The sequence below is a fragment of the Buceros rhinoceros genome, unplaced genomic scaffold (assembly GCF_000710305.1).
Source record: "Buceros rhinoceros silvestris isolate BGI_N320 unplaced genomic scaffold, ASM71030v1 scaffold18327, whole genome shotgun sequence".
In the NCBI taxonomy this organism is placed as follows: Eukaryota; Metazoa; Chordata; class Aves; order Bucerotiformes; family Bucerotidae; genus Buceros; species Buceros rhinoceros.
The window spans coordinates 41,611-54,085 of NW_010425306.1; the positions used below are offsets into that span (position 1 = coordinate 41,611).

The window sequence follows — 12,475 nt, forward strand, 5'->3', positions numbered from 1 at the left end:
CTTTCCCCAAAGTTACGTTTTTGGAACCTTGCAGTAGTAAGAGTATTTTAAAAACAGGTTTCATGTTTTCATCACAGCTACTGCACAGTATCTGAAGGAACTGAGATTTGATTCTTCATAATGCTATTTCTTTGCATCCTTTCATAATATTCAGGTGAACTGGATGATCATTTGATGCCAGTTGGTAAAGAAACGGTTAAATATGAGGAGGAGCTTGATTTACATGATGAAGAAGAAACCAGTGTTCCAGGAAGGCCAGGCTCTACAAAACGAAGACAGTGCTATCCTAAAGCTGTTAGTTTCACTCATTGCTGTCCACATCTGTGATCAAATGCTTTATCTACAAATACAGCAAAATTGCGAACTTTTAATCTTATCTGATAAGAATATTTTACAACAACTGTTGCATTTCTAGTGGAAATGTTTTTCAGATTTAACTGTATGGAATCTTGCACTATTACCTGAATGATCTTACGGGAACATATGCTTTGGAAGCATGCCTGTAGTTCAAAGAATTGCACTCTTTATATGTTGACTGTATTTGCTTGGTATAGAAATAGCTAAAAGCGACAATTGTTCTGCACTGATGATCTGTAAAATCTTTTTAAGTTCTGTGGTAAATATACTAGAGCAACGGAAGAATTTGTGGCTTCCTAGACAAATAGTTGAAAATAGAAGGAGATGCCCAGGGGGTCAAAGTTATCAGCCAGGCACTAAACATAGAAATTTCTAAAAGTTTTTTTAAGATGTTTGGTTTAGTTTGGTGACTTTTCTGATCAAACAAAGAATTTAATAATTTTTGGTTTAAATCTTAGAATATCAAATAGCTATACTTTTAGTATTTTTTTTACTTTAAAAATAGTTCTAAATATTATACTTAATATATTAAAGGGGTCACATAAGATACTTAGTGTAGCTCTGGATTATTAGGTAACTTATCCATAGATCGTTACAGCAGGTTTCACCCATATCAGTTTGTAGAATTGAACTTCTTGGTATTTATGGGGGAATGTCAAATAGATCAAAAGTAAGAGAAAATGGAGGGGGTGAAAAAAAAGCTTTGTCAGAGTATTTTGCAACAGCTCTAGAACCTTCCTTCTTCCCCTGCAGTTGTTACAGGTTCTGTCTAAGGTCAGGTAACTCACTCAGAAGAGATTGCATAGCAGCTGCTGTTAATTGTTGCACTTCACGGAGAAACTTTGGTTTCATGTAGGAACGTCAGCACGAACATTTGCAGTATTAGGCTACAGTGCCGTGTTGTTGTTCACATGCAGCCTCAGTTATGGTGATAGCCCTTAAGTAACTCCATTCTCGGCATCTTCCACATGCCCCAGTTTATTAGTACTTTAAATAATTGGTTATTAGGAAAGCTTAGGAAAGGATTCTGTGACGCCACAGAATCTATTACAGAGCGAATGACATATGAGAGAACCTTTTTCTTGAATCTTTTCTTGTTGGTGGTTCTTGTTACATGTGCCTTTCTCAGTCCTCTTACCTCACTAGTGATTATTGGAATACTGGTGACTCGTAAAATGCACGATTGTGGTACCTCTTGTACCAGAGGACTTGATTTTTCAAGTGATGCATCGTTCTTTCTTGGTTATTTTTTTATTACAAAATCCAAGAATACTTGCCTTTGCTTTTGTACCAACTTTTCACATCTGGAAAAGAAGCTTTGGCAAATGTTGAAGGTCTATGATATCCTCTTGGGCTTAATATAGTTATTAAACTTATGAGTAATTTTCCATTAAGCCAAGGCCAGACTTTTGCTACAGTATAACTTTAAAGTTCAGGACTATGTGTACTGCAGTTTAGTTTTAGATAAATAGGAGGATCATTTTTGAGTCCTACAAAGTGATTATCTCCTACCAAACATAAAGCGTGGGTTCTAAAGGTCTATGACAAATAGCAGCAGAGTTAAAAGTACTTTTGGCTGTTGTGAGTATTCACATCTGTTAGCTAGAATTGTTATTAGAAAAATTCTCTAGTGTAGTGCCTGGGCAAAGGAGTGGTCTGCTGCATTTTGTGTCTTTGTCCCAAGGGTATAAAAACCACTTTTGATACTTCTAAACAGTTCTGGGGAAAAGAATCCATGTTAAAGAAGTGCGAAGTTCAGTCAAGCTTATATGAAACTTGAATTACTGGAATGTAGGTTTTTTCCTTTGCACACACTTTTCCCCTCACCCCCCCTTGTGCTGTTAAGATCCAAGGAATTTGGACATAAAGTGTGCTCCAAAGTTACTGGCTAAATACAGAAATTGGCATCAAACTTCAGTTGTGTTTATGGTGAAGTGCTCTCTGTGTTCTGCAGTTAGATTAACATTTTTAACACAGGGTGGATACAGGAGAAGTTTAGGGATGTCATGAAGGTTGTTTCATTGCAGATAATATGGTCTGGGAGCATCATGCTCTCTTGACGCAGGTGTTTGGACCAAATGTTTTTGCATAAGAAAGCAAGCATTACTAAAGTCCAGATTATGGAGTATTCCTCATTTTTAGCAATACCTTACCAAAGAAATATGTGAAGCTTTGTTCCAAGGACAGTCTTTAGGTGAATCTTTTGCTGATTTTTATCATACTAATGTTTTTCTTTCTTGTTTGTTTGTTTGTTTGGGTTTTTTTCAATTTTTAGATTCCAGAATGTTTGAGGGATAGTTATCCCAAACCTGATCAGCCCTGTTACCTGTATGTAATAGGAATGGTGTTAACGACTCCTCTACCTGATGAGCTCAACTTCAGGAGACGAAAGCTATATCCTCCTGAGGATACAACAAGATGTTTTGGCATACTGACAGCCAAACCTATACCTCAGGTAACAAATACAACTTCTCTCCTTACTCTTCACTCCTTACAACCTGTCATACTCCACTTACTCCCCACTCCCAGACTGAAGAGTTGGAAATGACCCTCAGTGTGGCTTGTATCAAATAACCTCCAGAAAATAAGCATCCAGTGCAGTCACCACTTCATTTCCTGTCTTTAGTGACGGAACTAAAGAATGGTGAATCAGTTCTATTTTTTCCAAGCTTTAGTTTTACAATTTTATTTTTTATTACTTTGCAGTGACAAATTCAAAATTCCTCCTTTCTTTGTATCAGGTTTGGTAGGTGGCGTGTGAGCTACAGAGATGGCCTGCAGGGCTGCCTTATCTATATGAAAGCTATGGTAACAAGTTCTCTCAGCATTCCTAGTCCCCAGCTGCAGAAAAAGTAGGCCACGTTAATTGAAATTGGCACCTCTTACTTCAGAAAATTTTTAATAGACATTTTCTGTGGATGAGACTCAGCTGAGGAAGATATTTTTGAAATTGTATTTTCTGTTGTCCACAGAAGATTGCTGTTTTTTACGTTTCTTCCTCCATAATGGAAAAGCCTTCCATTTTTACTTATCTTCTATAAAGAGAAGAGCTGTAAAATACAAGGAGAGATGTTAAAAAACCAAAACTGGTCATTCTTTAAGCCTTCAAAATCACATCTATAATGGAAGGTCATTAAAGACCAGAATTGTGATCCAGTTTGATTCAGTTTGTCGTGGGGTCAAGCAAGCACTGCCTTGCCTCAGCATCTGAAGTAAACATCTGGAACTCTATAGAAGAATTCTACTCTGTATTTTCTCTTTTCTTTTGTGTTTTTTTCCTAGATTCCTCACTTTCCTGTGTATACTCGCTCTGGAGAGGTTACAATATCTATTGAGCTTAAGAAATCTGGTTTCACTCTGTCTCTGCAAATGCTTGAGCTGATAACACGACTCCACCAGTACATTTTTTCACATATTCTTCGTCTTGAGAAACCTGCACTAGAGTTCAAACCTACAGAAGCTGATTCAGCCTATTGTGTTCTACCTCTTAATGTTGGTAAGAACAGAGCTCTTACTATTTAAACATTCACTTTAAATTTCCTTAGCAACAGGTTTGTTAATTTTATGTTAAATTTCAGGTGTTAGCAGTAGAAATAATACCTTATGAGGTAGTATGAAAATGTCAGCTATATTTTTATTACTACTTCACAATTCCAAATTAGTTTTAACTTGATGACATGCATTGATTTATAGTAGGTTGCAGCTGACTCCATAAGGGTCTAAAACTGTATGTCTCTTTTTAATTTTTTTTTAAATAATCAAATATGTGTGTAGAAAAAGAGAAAACATTTGTAATTTCCAACTTGCCAGAAAAGCTCAGCCTGGAAAATTCTCCCATGAATGACTGAGTTATGCATTTTGCTTTTTAAGTTGATGACTCCAGCACTTTGGACATTGACTTCAAGTTTATGGAAGACATTGAGAAATCTGAGGCACGTACAGGCATTCCTAGTACACAGTATACAAAAGAAATGCCTTTTATTTTCAAGTTAGAAGATTACCAGGATGCGGTTATCATTCCACGGTAAGTAATGCATACATTCTTCAGGAAGGTATCTTCTGTGTTCATACAAACGCTTACAATAAGGTGATGTTAGTATCTGCAACAGAATTGCTTGTAAGAAATGTGTGCTATTCGTGTGAAGGAATCTGGTTATGTATCAGAAAAATTAAAGATATTTTTTCATCCAGAGTTAATCTTATGTAGTAGGATTTAAGTGTTTAAGCCTCCTGAGACTTACCTTTTTATTAGGAATAGTAGAGTTCACCACAAAACTTACATAGTGTTCTGATAAAACGTTGCAACTTTATCAAGAATTGGCCTACTGAAACCAGTTTTAATTTGGAGGATTGACTGGGAGTCTTGTTCTCTGATTACTGCTTATTCACTCCAAAGGTCTGCTAGAGGAAGGTATGCTGCCAGTAGATGAAAAAATTAACAAGTGACAAAGACTAGTTAAAACGGTCTTTCTACTGAGTAGTATTTAGACGAGAAATTTTTGTCATTTTATGTACTGGATATGCAAAGGTTCTCCAAAATTGGTAGGTTTTGTGGAGACTTAATAGTTCCCTTTGTCACGTTTGGCACGATGTAAAAATAGAAAATGGACTGACTGGCTTGGGTTTGTATCTAGCATGATGCAGAATATATATGGAAGGTAAATATTAGTACTTTGTTTTGGACTCATCTGTGTTAGCCTTTTTTTTTTTTTTCTTTAAATGTCTTCCCACCAGAGCTGATGAATACTGTAGTGAAAACGCTAGTATAAAGAAGTGGTGAAAGACGATCACTGTGTGTAAGCATTACTTCGTGTGATGAGAGTTAACACTGTAGAACTAGCTTGTAGATGGCGTGAATTAGCCCAGTTGCTGGATTTCAGTGGAACCATGGTATTTCACCTGTCTGAAGATCTGGCCACAGTGCCTACACCGCTGTTCATCTCTTCTGAGAGAATTATTAGTTGTCATCTGATAGTATTCAGGCTTAGGAGAAGCCAAAAAGTTTTTGACCTTGTTTCATACATTAAGAAATATCAGAATTTCAAGTACTTCTGTTTTCAGTCAACATAAAAATGGTAGAAATACATTGCTAGGGCTAGATGCTAGGGCTTCTCTATCCTACTTGGTTGTAAGCTTCTTGGGGGAGGCATAATGGAATGACTGGATATTAATACAGTTCTGACTGAATTCCTCAGAATAGGCATGATTGTGAGTAAGATAAGAAACTACGATTTCCTAAAAGCTCCTTTAACCAGCAGTTTTTTCACTGAAGAAGTTCAGATGGCCTATAGTTTTATTAGTTTTTCTTTTTGAAAGAAAGCTGAAAAAATTCATTAATGGTATGTTAATAGAAGCTTAAAATGATCGATGCAGCGGATCAAACTACAAGGTAAGGTAATGTGCAAATCTAAATACTGATTGCTGATTATTATTATTTTCCTGTGCAGGTTTATCACCATAGTATCCAATGAGTAGTCACAATAAAGGTGTTGCAGCATTCTGACTTTGTTTTTCTAACATTCTGCTTGTAATACAAGAATGGCATTGTCCTTGGAAAGCTTGTGAATTTACTTTGCCTGTTTAGATGTGAGGTAGTACAATCTTTGTATACAGTAGAACTCCATTTCTACTGATTGTAGCACATCAGAGACTAGACATTAAAAAGCCAAATTACCAAGTTTATTTGTTAGGTGTTTGGAATTAAGAAATTACCATTTGCAGCATTACTCTTGGAGATTGTTTCCAAAGATTGATTTTGTATTAGATATTGAAGACATAAGTCCTGCATTTAATTAAAAAAATTCTGTAGGGGAAATTTTGTAGATTATAGCTGGACTTAATTCTTCCATATTTTATAGCATGTTTCTTATTTGAGTTAGCTACGAATGGTTTCTACAACAACAACAAAAAAACCCCACCAACCAAAAATCTCAAGTGAGTTATTTAACTGCTTATCACTTGACCACATTAGAACATGAAGAACTTGGCACAAGCTTTACTCTTAACACTGCACCGTATGCCAATATATTTTTTGTTTGTTTTTAGGTATCGAAATTTTGATCAGCCTCATCGATTCTATGTGGCTGATGTATACACTGATCTTACTCCACTCAGTAAATTCCCGTCCCCTGAATATGAAACTTTTGCTGAATATTATAAAACAAAATATAATCTTGACCTTACCAATCTCAACCAGCCACTGCTGGATGTGGACCACACATCTTCAAGGTAACAGCAGTCATATTTGTGAATGATGTTTGTATTTTCACAGTAAAGTGACTTTTTCAGAAAAAAAAAAGGGGGGGGGATATAGCTGAGGGGTCAAGTTTTTCAGAATAATTACTGATTTTTTTTTTCTTGAAGGATACTTAATTTATAACAACTGTAACCTGAGTCCATTTCTTTCCAGAAGTAACTGTGCTGTCACTTCACAGTTCATTAAGGTTGAGTACTAAGAATAAGTCATCACTTTAGAAAGTTTAGGATATTAAGTTCTATTCCCTAATTATGTACTTACATTAAAGTATTTTCACATGGTTTTTAGACTCAATCTTTTGACTCCTCGTCATTTGAACCAGAAGGGGAAAGCACTTCCACTAAGCAGTGCTGAGAAGAGGAAAGCAAAGTGGGAAAGTTTGCAGAATAAGCAGGTAAAATAGAAGTATCTTATTCAAGTTGCCTCTCTCTTAATGGTGATCTGATAACTACCTTTAGAGGTTAATTTATTTTCTTCCCCTCTCCTCTACCCAGATACTGGTTCCAGAGCTCTGTGCTATACATCCTATTCCAGCATCGTTGTGGAGAAAAGCAGTTTGCCTTCCCAGCATACTTTATCGTCTGCACTGTCTTTTGACAGCAGAGGAACTACGAGCTCAAACAGCTACTGATGCTGGTGTAGGGGTTAAATCACTTCCTGCAGATTTCAGGCATGTATTCTTTCAACATGTATTTTTCAATACGATATTTGACTTCATTGAAAAACAAGGTGGAAACTTAACCATTACTGCATGAATTTAAAACTGATACCTTTTGTTTAACTCAAGTCAGTTTTCAGTGAAACACAGTTCAAAAGGACTTGGTTGTGAATGGTGAAGTTAGATGCTGCAGTCACTGTTCTTTTCAGAAGAATGTCTTTTTTTTTTTTAATTTTTTATTTTCTTATGTCTTTTTTTTTTTTAATTTTTTATTTTCTTATGTCTTTTTTTTTTTTAATTTTTTATTTTCTTATGTCTTTTTTTTTTTTAATATGTATATTCATGTAGTCTTCTTGTCTTGTGATAGTATTTTTTTGTTATCAAAATCAGCATGTATCTTTACAGATATCCTAACTTGGACTTCGGATGGAAAAAGTCTATTGACAGCAAATCCTTCATCTCTATTCCGAACTCCTCTTTAGTAGAGAATGAAAATTACTGTAAGCACAGCACAACTGTAGTCCCTGAAAATGCTGCACATCAAGGTGCTAACAGAACCTCTTCTGCAGAAAACCATGACCAAATGTCTGTGAGTTACAGAACATTGCTCAATGAGTCATCCAGTAAACTCCAAATTGATGTCTCGGCAGAACTTGCAGCAATTAATGGTGTTTCTTACAATAAACATCTTGCCAATGGCAATTGTGATTTAGTTAACAGAGACTGTTGCCAAGGAAATCAGCTGAATTACTGCAGGCAGGAAATACCTGTACAACCACCTACCTCATATCCCATTCAGAATTTATACAACAGTGACAACCAGCCCAAGCCCAGCAATGAATGTACTCTACTGAGTAATAAATACCTTGATGGAAATGCTAACAGATCTACCTCAGATGGATGCCCCAAAACGGCAGTGACCACCAGTACTTCAAAAGCTATTAATCTTTCAAAAGACAGAGCAGATTCTGAAAAGAACCCTTCCAGTGGTTACTCCTCAAAAACTCTCGGTCCTAATCCTGGTCTCATTCTTCAAGCTTTGACTCTTTCAAATGCTAGTGATGGATTTAATTTGGAGCGGCTAGAAATGCTTGGTGATTCATTTTTAAAGCATGCCATCACTACCTACTTGTTTTGCACTTACCCTGATGCTCATGAGGGACGGCTGTCATATATGAGAAGCAAAAAAGTAAGTAGTAACAATTCCACGATAAATATATGTAAAAGACATGCTGTAACGAGCCATATATATAAAACTTCTGTTGGAAGACTGAATAGCTACAGGTTGATTTTTTTTTAATTCCCCAGCTTTATACATTGGGTAGCATGCATATTAGGAATCAAAATACACGACTACAGGATTAATGTTGCCATAACTGTGATTGATTGAAACTGTGTTCTGCAGTTCATTTTGAAATCTAAACTAGCTGATTACCAGCTGAAGAACTAAAGTGTGGGTTAGTGAGGATGTTTGGTGCACTGAATGCTAGAGATGTATTTAGTAGAAGCTCTTTAATGGGAGCAATTGAATGAAGGATTGAGTGAGCAGTATGGAGCCTTACGTTGTAGCTTTGTTTGACCTTTCATTTGTTTCCTCCGTAAGTTATTTCCCTTGAAAACTTCAGCATGATCTTCTAGGACCACTAAAAATGAAAACATGGAAAATCTTACAGAACTGTTGCATCAAAACTTTTGAAAGTATTTTGAAGTAACTGTAAACAGTAGGGAGCAGAGTCCTCAGTTCTACTGCTGCTGGTTTTAAACTCTAGAATAATCAATCATGCGAAAGTTTGTTTGGTTTGTCTTTTTTTCCCCACATAATGTGGTAACTTCAATTAAATGCTAAGGATTTGATTGTCTACTTCTAATAAAATGCATCACTCTGAAAATTAAATTACTGAGTTGTCTTGGAAAACAAGGAGGGCTAAATAAATTGCACAGATCAAATAAAGGAAGTGATTGCGTATTCAAGTTCAAATTTCAAGACTTCAAAAATACACATAGAAAATGTGTTTAAAATGAGAAACGAAGATCAGAAATTGATAGCTAAAAAGGAAAAGGAAGTACGTTTGTGTATGTAAGAATGCTTTTTCCCCTTCCCTTTAAAATGTTAAGTATAATTTTAGAGGCTATCAAAATTACCAGGATTATGACTTAGTGAAGTTTGTTATACAGAAATGTTTTAACATTTTCTAATGATAAGGTTTAGGTCAATTTACCCATAATAGCAATCATTTTTCATTCCAAATCTAGTGTGGTTGTTGGTTATTAATATTGGTAATTAATGACACTTGTACAGGTTATATTTACTATTATTTTTAAAGTAACAATTCTGTTTTGCAGAGAGAATTCTATCTATTGAATTTCTTTAACTGAAATTGCCACACCTAATATGATTGGCCTTAAAAAAGAAAAATTTTAGAAATTGTATACCTTGTTGTGAACTGGCTGTACCATAGTAAGGAAGCAGAATTCTCTTTTGAGAACTAGAGAAAACGCATAATGGAACAAGATCTGTCTTGACATGTAAAATTGGAATGTCCTTTTGCGTTTTAACCTACTTTTATATAAAAGTGTGTCCAGAGGTTTATCAGAATGTTTTTCTTGAAGGTCAGCAACTGTAACTTGTATCGTCTTGGAAAAAAGAAAGGACTGCCTAGTCGTATGGTGGTGTCGATTTTTGATCCCCCCGTCAATTGGCTTCCGCCTGGTTACATAGTAAACCAGGACAAGAGCAACACTGATAAGTGGGAAAAAGATGAAGTGGTAAGACTTTATTTAACTGTGTTAGGAAATAATTATTCCCGTGCCTGTATGCTCTCACCCCTGCCTCTTCCCACCCCCAGATATTTTGCTACGTTGTCAGGAAAAAAAAAAGTATATCTGTGTCTTTGTTTCCTTTCTGAAACTTCACTATAGTTTAGGGAGAAAAGGAGGAGAACCGATCCTGAATAGAACCCTAAGTGAGGAAAGGTACTGAGCATCATCCAGTAATGAGTGTATATATTACTGGAATAGCAGAGAGGAGCAGCTTTTTTGCTTGTAGTTAGGAAGAACTAAGGGCATGCTAAATTTCTTTTGGAAATTTTTAGTGTGATTATCATTACTGGTTTTGCTGTAATACATATAGGCAGAAGACTGCTTTTTCATAAACAAATTCACCTTTGTAGAACATATGAAAAGGAGTTGCTGTTTTTCACAGTGCTGAGACAGAATAAAGATTAGAACTGACTTGAGAAAATGTTCGGTATTGGTTGCTGTTAGCTACACAGTGGGTATGACTGAGAGCTGCTTCTCATCCAAAATACAGTGCTGCCTTAGACGCCCTCAGTGTCTATTGCCAAAAGCTTCAGAATGGCAGATCTTAATGAGGAATGGAGCAAGTTATTTTCTGACTAAACTCATTATATGAGAGAAGAAGAGCAGATAAAAGAAATTGATCGCAGTAGTCAGTGATGTAATCTTTTAAGTGTTTGAGGCTGGTTTGGAGATCAGGGGAAGGAGATGGAAGCACAGCTTGTTATCTTTTTCTCAAGTCTAAAGACCACACTTGTGTTGTAGAACCACCAGAGGGCACAGGAGAGGACTGTTAGGTAGATGGACTGTGCAAATAAATGTTTATTGCCGAATAAACCAACCTGATTGTTGTGGTTCTGTATTGTGCCAAGATTTTGTTTCAAAGAGACTTACTGTTATGCCATCCTAAAAATAAGATAGCATGTTTGGGAAGGAGCTAATAATTGTTTTTTAAAAATGTTCAGTTCTCCATAACTTTTCAATGGTCTCTCCCCCTTTATTTGTAAATAAAACGCAAGATTTCAGAACAAAATAGAGACAGTGATGCAACTAAGAAGTGGGGGTTTCATGTCAAATAGATACTTTGCTTTTTCAGATGTAAATTTCGTTCTTGGTCCATGGGCTGATAGTCTGTAGCTGGGGCTATAAATGTCATCTCATTATGACAAATTATTACTAAAACATCCTAATAAAATGTTGGTATTTTTTGTGTTTTAAAAAGCTTTATTAAGGAGAAGAATCTTCCACTTTCCATTTGATCAAATAGCTGATTTCCAAACAGCATGAAAAAAGCACTTACATGAATTTATCTTCAGCTTGTAAGTGGCCATAACTTATTAAGGATCAATCAGGTATTCTTTAAGAAAAGGTTCATTCTTCTGGGGTTCATTTTGACTTACTGTTGAAATGCTGACTAATGATGAAAACAATGAACTACCAGGATTGATTCCTGGCTCCTTTATCTACTGTTCATTCTCCTCACTCAGAATTTTATTATATTTTATACAAGAAGCGATGTGCAAACAATGTTAGGGTAGATCATGTAGCTGTTCTGCTAATTAAAATTAATTTTATTTTAGGAAACTGGTGAATCAAATTATAGTGAAAATGAAATTCACCATTTGTTAAGTCTTTGTGACAACAGGCTCTGAAGTCTGTTTTGAATTGTCCATATAGACATGGGCAATACCTCATGCAGAGAATGTCTTTTTATTTCAGTGACAGGTGAAACAGGTGGTGTGTAACAAGAAAAATCAGCACTAGCTCTGGTGGAGACTGGTTACATTAGTTTTAGTTTGAGCATTATGCTGCTTCTAGTATCCAAATAACTATTTCAAAACAAATTTTGCTTTCTCTGGTCAGTGAAAGTTACAGAAATCTCTACTGTGTATATGTGAGACAGGTAATTACAGCAGCAGAAATTCTTTTGCCAAAATGTCTGAACTATGAATTACATAGCCACTTTTTTCCTCTTCTCATAACTAATCCTAAGCCTGCTAGGTTTAGAGACTAGACTAGGGTAGGCTAAGACTAAGCCTAGTCCATTGTGTTGAGGAATGTTATGGTTTGTTTGGTCCTGAGATGGTTTTAGGTACGGCCTAGTGCCCCCTACAGTGCTGCCCATCCACACACCTAGAGAGCTGTCCATTTGACCCGAAGGGAAAGGACCCCAGTGGTAGTATCTGGTTCACAGATTTGCAAGATTAGGTGACTAGGACCTACAAAAGTAGACTAAGGGCAGGTATAGACTGTTTCACTTGATTCAAAATGGTGTTGGTTTTCAGGACGCAATCTAGAAAAGCACTTTGAATCTGATCTTCTGTTAAGTTCAGTGGCAGAGTTCCTGCTGACATAAGGGATACTGGGTTCAGCCTGTGAACAGTACTTTTGATGTTAGGAAGGCTACT

The 12,475-nt window shown here is 36.1% G+C and overlaps 1 protein-coding gene across 2 annotated transcripts in view; it reads left to right on the top strand.

Moving 5' to 3' along the window:
• The window catches only part of DICER1 (dicer 1, ribonuclease type III), a 46,398-nt gene that overhangs the window by 25,354 nt on the left and 8,569 nt on the right, over positions 1-12,475 (top strand). For both annotated transcript variants that reach the window (XM_010141095.1, XM_010141096.1), the window contains exons 15-23: positions 155-294; positions 2,633-2,812; positions 3,640-3,853; positions 4,228-4,381; positions 6,403-6,585; positions 6,902-7,007; positions 7,108-7,283; positions 7,677-8,460; positions 9,882-10,037. In XM_010141095.1, the coding sequence (XP_010139397.1) occupies positions 155-294; positions 2,633-2,812; positions 3,640-3,853; positions 4,228-4,381; positions 6,403-6,585; positions 6,902-7,007; positions 7,108-7,283; positions 7,677-8,460; positions 9,882-10,037 (2,093 nt within the window). The remainder of the gene's footprint in view (positions 1-154; positions 295-2,632; positions 2,813-3,639; positions 3,854-4,227; positions 4,382-6,402; positions 6,586-6,901; positions 7,008-7,107; positions 7,284-7,676; positions 8,461-9,881; positions 10,038-12,475) is intronic.